The following is a 9,729-nucleotide window of genomic DNA, read 5'->3' as shown; positions in this document are numbered from 1 at the left end:
TTCAACCTGTCCATCACTTGGGAAAGCCCAAATACGGGAACTATAAACTGGCAAAATGGTCAGTGGTTTATTGATACGTTCATTCACGGAATTGTGTTAAACCAGTTCAACATGCATAAAACACGTGGCGACAGCAACCTTGACTATGTACTGGCAACTCTGCTTGATATGCAGGTACTAACTCCAGGGAAAAATCTTCTAACCTCCGATCATGACTCACTCGACGTCACAAGGCACGTGCCTACCATGAAGAAAGACAAGGAATCCGCCAAGCGGAACCAAACCCCCCACCACCTATGGCGAAAAGCTCCATGGAATGTCATCCAGCGTGCGCTCAACGCATACCCTTGGATTTTGTTGATGGAAGAGGAAGTGAATTAAGCCATTGAGAACTTTGTTGAAATTCTGCATGCCACGATAAAAGAATTCGTGCCCACTGCGAGACCGAGATCAACCAAATACCCCGTCTGGTACGACAGAGAAGTTCTCTTTGTGTTAATAATAATAAGGAAGAAATTTAGGACGGAATTTAGTCTATCTGAATTTGAGGGGCATGCCATAGACCAGATCGGAGAACAGTATTCAATTTTAGGTGACACAAAAGATTTGTAAAAGGTGGTGAGGGCAGTCAAGTTGTTTATTTCCGTGAAACGATAGAGAAGACCCAGCATACGCATTGAACCCCTTGTGACTGTAGAGATGTGCTCAGAAAAGGAAAGCTTCTCGTCAAATATGACGCCCAGGTCCTTTTGGGCGGCAACTCTTTGAACACAATTATTTTTTATGAAATATTTAGTATTAAATGTGCTTTTCTTCAAGGAGAAAGTCATCATGGTACATTTTTGATAGTTGAGTTTTAAGTTCCATAATTCACATCACTTTATTAGAGAATCTAAATTCTTTTGCAGAAGTGTCATGTCACTGAAATTGGAGATTTTACTATATATTTTGCAATCGTCAGCGAACACGAGAAGGTTTTTGCATGAATCGGAAAGATATTCTGGAAGATCATCAAGGTACAGGATGAAGAGAAGAGGTCCAAGAACACTGCCTTGAGGTACACTAGAAGATACAGCTTGATAAGAAGAAGACATTCCGGAAAGAACAACTTTTTGTTGTCTGTTTTGGAGGTAGTGCTTGAGCAGAGAGAGAAAGTTTCCATGAATATTGAAACGGTGGGATAATTTATGAAGCAGGAAATTGTGGTTTATAGAGTCAAAAGCTTTTGAAAAATCCAGATATATTACATCCAGTTGAGAGTTTTCAGATATAGAGTTGATAGCGTCAGATAATAAAATGCTTAAGTTGGTTAAGCAGGAGCTGCCTGTGCTGTATTTATATATGGTTGGTAAATTTGTAGAGTCGGTCCTTTATTATCTTTTCACAGGTGATAGAAAGTGGTGAAAGAAGGGAAATAGGCCTATACGAAGAAACAGCACACTTGTCTCCAGATTTATACGTATAATGGTATCACGTTAGCATTTTTCCATGAATCTGGAAATGTACCCTCATTGAAGCATCTGTTTAATAAAATAGAGAAGGGAATAGCGAGAGAAGAAGCAGCGTTTTTTAAGTAAATAGAAGGCATTTCATCAGGACCATTGGCGCGATTTTGAGGCATTGAAGATAGGATGTGTTGCACTTCTTCTGGAGACGTGGAGAGAGACGTTAGAGAGTGACAGCTAACTGGACGGGGGTTGGGAAGGGATGAAGCCGGTGTATTCGAGGTTGTATTTATGGAGAAAAAAGAGTTAAAAAGATTAGCTTTGTCAGGGACCTCTGCGCATACTGAGTCATGTGGCACGTAATCCTTCATCACTGCATGAATCACATCAGTCAGCACGTCACACGCTTCGTCGACACTTCCATTCTCCAGGATTGTCCAGGGAATGGAATCCAGCGCCGAACGGATGTCACCCCAGGGTGCTTTGCACCAAACAAGGCGTCGAGGGGTGGGAGGTCGTTGACTCTTCAGGTGGTCCGGGAGCGAGAATACAGCGTCCAGCGATTCGTGGTCCGAAGGGATGAGGTTTCTCGAAGGGGTGATGTGCGCTGAAGGGAGTGATGAGAGAATGTAGTCCAGGTTAGTAGGTTCACAGTAGTCACTCATTCGTCAGCTGTTGGCAACGTGTCAATTAAGTGCCCAGGGTGGAGTAGTTTTTTCACAATTAGTAGTTTTTGGTCGCAAGTCGGAATATGTCACGAAAATCCACAAACTGCAATAATTCGAAACCCATTGATTTCCAACCCCCGGTGCATAGGTTTAAATTTGTTGCAACTGTGATCTAGTATTATCGCTTTCCAGGAATATGTCGAATTAAAATCACCCTGTATATACAATACTTATATAGACTCATGCATTTTTTTATACAATCATGCAGAAAGTCGCAACTGCAGCGAGTCACAGTTTAGATGCAACAGTGGCCAGTGCATTTCGGAAATATTGGTCTGCAATGCTCTCCCTGACTGCACAGACAAGAGCGACGAAGATAGGGAAATGTGCAGTAAGTACCTAACTACTAACTCTCTAGCATTCATAAACCCGAAAGTTCATGGCTGCAGCAACACTACACTTTCTCTTGTCCCTTTCCTGGGCAAGATTAATCATTATAAAACACAACAATATTAATTTTTCACTGTAGACATCTCTATTTCCACTCGCACAAGAATCCAAAATATTTCAGTTCAGTTATTATAAGAACATTCGGAAGAACTTCAATTCTGTGTTTGGAAGTAACAGTTACTTCTATTTAAATTAATTCTAATTGTAACTAAATGTAAGTAACAGAGTTACTTATTTGTAATAGAAGTAACGTTGTCAACAGTTACTTCACGACAATTAGATTGTAAACTTGAAAATTTCAAACCAGTGAGAACAACTAAATTTGGTAACTCTGTGTCCAAATATTTGTCTTCTCTAGATGTGCCCACTAAATTTAGAGTATCCAAGCTTTTGCAATTGCCCACTTCAAATTTCACATGATGGCATCTATCATCTTAGTTCTTTTTGTTGTAATATTATTAATACATGAGGACATTAGGCTATGTACCAGAGACATAAATGAAACCTTTTTAAGTTTTGGTACACTTACTTTATTTCAATTACTGATGGTTGATTTTTGTAACTTGTTTGCAAGAACATTTCTAGCAGAAAATAACTTTAAAAATTACTTTTCAAGTTACTGATCGACTTGTAAAAAAATAATTTTCCGAACAAAGTCAACATGCTATTTATTTAATTGGTTCGTGTATTTTTTTAATGAAATTTGAATTAGTCTATATTAATTGGTTAATTTTGGAAAACTTTATGAAAAATTACATCATGTATTTTCTTGAAAATTACCTTTTAATATAAATACATTATTTCTAGTGACGCGAACGTGTAACGAAGGACGCTTCAGATGTAGAAATGGAAGATGCATCTACGAAAGTTGGATCTGCGACAAGATGGACGATTGTAGGGATAAAAGTGACGAGGACCCGGAATTGTGTCGTAAGTATGAATTTCTTAGCTTCATAATTAGTTCTGTGTAGTATGGGTTGACACTACAGGGTGTATCAGAAGTCCGGTAACACCCCTTGAAAAAATCACAGTGATGCATGTTCATGGAATTTGATATGGGCAATACATAATAGGCCCAGGGGGACACCTTGTGGAGTATGCCGCCATCTTGAATTCAACTTTTTCATTTAAAATGATAGGTGGATAATGTGATAAATGACCATAGGCTAAAATTTCATGAGGATGTCAAATCTGAAATCAGATTTCATGTAACTTCATTTGGTGAAAAGTTATTGGCAACTGAAAGTGATATTTACCTGTTAGAGAATGTGCTCCACATGTTGTTGTATTGGTCAATGCACGTGTGCAGACGCTTCTTCCAATGTCTGTGGACACCGAGCAAGGTATCTGGTGAAATTTGCTCAAAGGCAGCCATGATACTTTGTTCCAGATGACGAAGATCACGAATTTTCACACCATACACCGTAACCTTAACGTGTCCCCAAAGGTAGAAGTCCATTGGCGTTAGGTCTGGTGATCGGCCAGGCCATCCAACGATCCCACGTCGACCAATGCATGCCCCAGGAAATTGTTCATCTAGGTACTGACGCACCTGGACACCATAACGGGGAGGTGCACCATCTTGTTGAAAAAAACCTGTGAAATATACCATCTTCCGACATCAGAGCTGGCAGAATCTGTTCCTGTAGCATCCCCAGGTATCGTTCCGCATTTAAATTTCCTTGAATAAAAAAAGGACCGATTATCCGTGTTCCCCATATGTCTTCCCTGCACGGGTCATTTTGGAGGGATCTGTCCATGCGGGGTTGTCAGGCGACCAATAGCGCATGTTTTGCCTATTCACCTCCCCTTTTACGTAGAAGTTCGTTTCATCGGAGTAGATGATCTGCATAGCGACGTTTGGATTTAGCCGTACTTGCGCGTAAACCCACTCGCAAAACTGCACGCAACGATCTGGATAGTCCTCGGAGAGGTGTTGCTGCATTTGCACCTTATACGGATGCCACTTGTGCGTCTGTAGCACCCGGTACACTGACCTGTGACTCATAGCACATTGCATTGCTATACGACATGTGCTTCGCTGCGGTGACGTCGAGAAGGAAACCAACACTGCCGTAACTTGTGTTTCATCCGTGACTGTTCGCGGTCGTCCACTACGCGGTCTGTCCAAGACCGTGCCCTTCTCCTCGAATTTGGTTAATAAATGTGCCACTGGAACATGTGACACAGGATAACATTCTGAATGACGCAGATTGAAATCGGCAGCCACTGCACGGGCACTTCTCCCACCCCACAGTTTGATGATCTGGGTGCGTTCCTCAGTTGTTAACGGCATGGTTCAACACCAGCAAGAAACAGTTAAACATCACTTTCAGTTGCCAATAACTTTTCACCAAATGATGTTACATGAAATCTGATTTCAGATTTGACATCCTGACGAAATTCTATCCTATGGTCATGTATCACATGACCCACATATCATTTTAAATAGAAGAGTTGAATTCAAGATGGCGGAACCAAGATGGCGGCCGTCCGCGTGACATACTCTACAAGGTGTCCCCCTAGGCGTATTATGTATCGCCCATATCAAATTCCATAAAAAATACATCAGTACGGATTTTACAAGGGGTGGTAAGGGACTTCTGATACACCCTGTATTATTATTGACTAGCTATTCTGTCCTTGACAACACTTCCGTGTTTGTGTAGCTGTATCAGTGACGTCAGCATGAAGTTTTGATGTGGATACTAAAGGGTACCCTACTACTTGCGGTGTGGTTTTTAAGCACACAGCTGGAAAATGGAAAGTATATAGTAAGTATATAATATATACTTATTATACTGCTTATTGCAGAAAGGGACCTAAGTCACTTTTGCACAATTCTGAGAAAAATCAAAGAAAAAAATGGTATAATATTGATAGTGTAAGAAAGAAATGCACCGTTGTTGGCTCAAATATTCAGCACAATGAATAGTTCATTTTGCAACCATCAATGCGCCCTCCTGCAGTATGCTGCTAGAGACAGTGGAGAGGAAAAAGTTGTGACTCCGGTACTTTTCTGCAATAAAATTGTAAACTGTGAGAAATAAGACGAGAAATATCCTACAAACGCCCGTTTGTCGTTGCGACATACGCTAGGTTATGTTATATATGCCACAGAAAATTATAGATTCATCAATAAATGTCGGTGTTTGAAGTACAATAATGTACGAGCTCATACATGCATGTGTTACTCTATTTACATCTAAGTCCGTTTCATTGGCGCGTGGAGTGGGCCACTGAAGAATATCTTCATAAAATCCTTTGACGTCGTCTGGTACATACGACAAGGCAGTTCGTATGTCCTTCAATTTAGTAAGCTTGATCGGCATACGTGCAACTGGGAACGTACGTGGCGTAGGAATTACAATTCTTGCACCTTTGGACAGATAGAAGGTGTGAGACGTCACACTTCTGATGAATTCGGAAACCTTGACAATACTCTTATGTTTAACACAGTATTCAAAGTAATGATACTTGGAAATCTGTTGGTTACTTGATTTGGTGCTTTAAGTCCACTTTATGCACAGTAAGGCTAATCGGGACTGGACCTACAGTTTAAAGTGGGATCCGAACCACTATGTGCCTTCACCGTGTATCGAACCCGGGTCCCCTTGATTAAAAAGCGACGACGCTACCACTGCGCCATCGGGGAGGCCCACTTGGAAATCTGAAAATACTGCCTATTCTTGTCGGAACACATGGGAGTTTCCACAGATGCCACTTTTTTTTTGTAGACATGAGGCCACCACGTTGCGTAATCAATAATGTTGCTGGTGTCAATAAGTTTGACAGTATTTTTACCCCCGAGCTGCATTACACACTGTAAAAAAAAATACACTTTCTGCACACTTTTGGAACACTTCCTAGAAACTACTTTTGATCACTTCTTGTACACATTAAATGTGCACAAGAAGTGTACAGGAAGTGCTTCATTAGTGTACACGAAGTGCTAAAAAGTGTACAGGAAGTGTACAAAAAGTGCAGCAAAAGAAGTGTACAGGAAGTGTGCAAGAAGTACTTCCAATATAAAGGTATCCCAAAAGTGTGTAAGAAGTGTGCTGCAGAAACTACTTTTGATCACTTCTGGTACACTTTACACATTTGGAACACTTGTGAAAATACTTGAGCGACACTTCTTGCACACATGAGATATATCGCAATTCAGTACTCATACTTAGTTTCTAGAATAAAAATACAGTTCACTCACATTTAACTTGACAATTGAAAGAGGAAAAAGCAACAACTTTCAAATGTGAACCTTAAATTTTGTGAGATGCGTGTTTGTTTTTCTGGAACACACGTACTTTCTACTTATATAGTCCAGAATCAAAAAGGTTGCTCATGGGAGATTCACTTTTATTCACTGCAGTACATTTTCTTCTTTAATTTGTATCTTAGATGTTCACATATTTTTCGAAGGGTGTTAAAGCACAATTTTTCACTATGATTACAATCGAACGTATCATTATTTGTTGTACAAAAACTTATGTTTCTTGTACACATTTTGACAGAACCATCTAGCGGCCGGTGTAGGAACAACCAGCCCCCCGAAGTTAACGATCTGTTTTGGTGTGCTTTAAAGATGAATAGTTCGATTTAAGAAAATCTATTAATTTCCTCGGAACATTCAACTTTATCCTTCTTCAATTTTAATGAGATTTATCCAATTATCAAATTGGTACATTAAACAAAAAGGTATTGATAGTTTCATGATGCAATGCGATTTCCATGTGTTCCAGGAAAAAAATAGTTATATTTTGTTATTGTTTAATATTGCTTGCTTTCAAATGTGTTACTGCTTTATATAATGAAATTGATTTATGTTCATAACATATTCATTTGTCAAAAAAGTATAAAATAACAATCGATATGACCAACAACACAAAATGAAATCATGTGCTACAAAAGGGTACAAGAAGTGTACACTTACTTTAAACAAAAGTGTACAGAAAGCGTTGAAGAAGTGCAGACAACTTTGAATGTGTCCCCAAAGTGTGCAACAAGTGTACAAAATTTCGTCATTTCGGGTCGCACACATCTAGAACACTTTAAGTACACTTTTGCAACACCTTCAGTACACATCTTGTGCATATTATATGCAAGAAAGTGTACCAAAAGTGTACAAGAAGTGTATTTTTTTTTACAGTGCAGATTAGCGTACACAGTTCGTACAACGCATAAATATGGCTACAACGTGTGATGGAACGTCGAATCACACTAAACTTCCGGCCACATTGAAGATATGAGTGACCTCTGTTAAGAAAATGATGCACGATTTTGTGAAATCTGCCAGTGTTCATTAATGCTAGAAGAATGCGACACAATGTGTGATTTTAATTTTGTGCAGGACAATTGTCCGAGAAAGTTTGTAATTTTATAACACTAAGAGGCGCATAGTCTGCAATATAATCTAACAGGAAAGACGCCACAGCATTTGGTCCTTCTCCTGCTTGTCCTTCATGTTACAGGTAAAACTGAGAATGACCTGTTTTCTTGTTAAACACACAAAACGTATTTACAGTCAGCTGACGCAAATATAACATGTCTTGTACAGGAACTTTTGGTAGGTCCAGATTTTGCATGAAATCGAAACACAGCCCCACTGTATCCTCCCTAGAACGAAACAAAGTTGCAGATTCCTTCAGTGCTGTGTAGAACTTGTTTGATCGTCTTTTATGAACTATTAATTCGGCAGCGGCAACTCTTTTCGCATTGTCATTTAAGAGTATACTCTTCATTTTGCTAGTCTGTTCTTCACAGGCACCACACGTGTCTACCTGTGGCCTCCCGAAACGAAACGCAAAATTTTCCTTAAAATACTTGTAGTAGAAACTGTATTTTATTCTGGACGTAAGGTGTTTTTCTTTAAACAGTTCATACATATTTTGAATTGACAGGTTTTCATGTAGGTATTTTATGTCTGCATAATGTCCACGTTTAGTTGGAAAAGATGCGATATGTCCATGCACTGCCTGTATATCCTTAATCAAATTCCCACTTTTGCTCTGTCCTCGCATATCATGAAGCGTTTTGCCCTCTAACAGTAACTTTCGCAAACGCCTTATTCTTTTCTCTGACACATCATAAAGTCTTCAAAACGCCTCACGACAAACTTGTATTTTGCTACTTGCCAGTAGTACGTGGTACTTAAACGACATTTTGTGTAACGCAGCATCTTCTTTGCGTGGACGATGTGTCTTAACATTTTCAACATGGATCATTCTCTGCAAATGGATATTTGTTCATTTGTTCAAATCCTGTTCATCTTTACCTTGCATTCTATACAATATGTGAAACACTGCACGTTGTTCGTCTTCGTTGAATTGTTCAAAACATTTTTTCTTTTGGGCACTTACATGGAGACCGCACTCTTTTCGCAGGTGTTGTAACACCCCTGTAGTTAACATACTCCTGTCCATTCACCCTTGCACTTCTAATCACATTTCTGGTATATGTTTCCGGATGTCGAATTCCTTTCCGGCGTTTTCTTGGACTGTCAACTCTCACGTCACTAACACTACTATCGTCCTGCATATCTGTAATACAAGCAACAAAACCTTTCACAACAGTTGCCACCACTCTGCACTAACACATATCATTCTCTACAGACCACGGCTACAGACGAACTATTCTTAAGGAAATCGCTCGTCACTAGTTTCAGAGTTGCCAAGTTTATTTTCCACAAAGTTATTTCTCTTTCTCTGTGAAAAGGGACCAGTGTCCGTCGCAACAGAGTCAGTGACTCGGGTACCTTTCTGCATTAAAGTACACTTTTCACTGTGCATTTTCTTGGCTATATCCTCGTGTGACTGACGTCCTTTCTGCACTAAAAGATGTGTCTGTAACTAGAAACATAAAAAATGCCATTAACTTCGACACCTCAAAAATTTGACTCAGGTCCCTTTCTGCAATAAGCCATTCATTATGTAAAAGTTTGAATGTTTCTAAATGTTCGTGTCTAGTTTGCTTTTTGCCCAGTAGCCGGGGAAGCCAACGGCTTTCCTGTTTGAAAGATAACAATGAAATCTAATAGTGTGACGTTACAGCAGACTACGCCTTGGGACTGAATTTAAACAAATAAACACGTACTTTTTTTCCTATCCAATTCAATGCTATTTTCCTTCGGAAGGGATAGCTTTAATTATTGTGACAGCAGTTACGAA

General features: G+C 39.6%; 1 protein-coding gene across 1 annotated transcript; it reads right to left on the bottom strand.

Annotated features, from left to right (window-relative positions):
* Window positions 1-4,265: 4,265 nt before the first annotated feature.
* LOC145994128 (uncharacterized) lies at window positions 4,266-4,859 on the bottom strand. The gene has a single exon (XM_083130217.1). It carries the CDS (start codon window positions 4,857-4,859, stop codon window positions 4,266-4,268), a length of 594 nt encoding a protein of 197 aa, XP_082986343.1.
* Between the last annotated feature and the right edge of the window lie 4,870 nt (window positions 4,860-9,729).

Source organism: Lepisma saccharinum, chromosome 10, assembly GCF_977018435.1.
Source record: "Lepisma saccharinum chromosome 10, izLepSacc3.1, whole genome shotgun sequence".
NCBI classification, from domain to species: Eukaryota; Metazoa; Arthropoda; class Insecta; order Zygentoma; family Lepismatidae; genus Lepisma; species Lepisma saccharinum.
The sequence above is the reverse complement of the archived record's forward strand: the minus strand, read 5'-3'. Positions and strand labels throughout refer to the sequence as shown.

Bases quoted from the DNA above. Each gene is read 5' to 3' on its own strand.
- LOC145994128 (XM_083130217.1), bottom strand. From the start codon at position 4,859: ATGCCGTTAACAACTGAGGAACGCACCCAGATCATCAAACTGTGGGGT.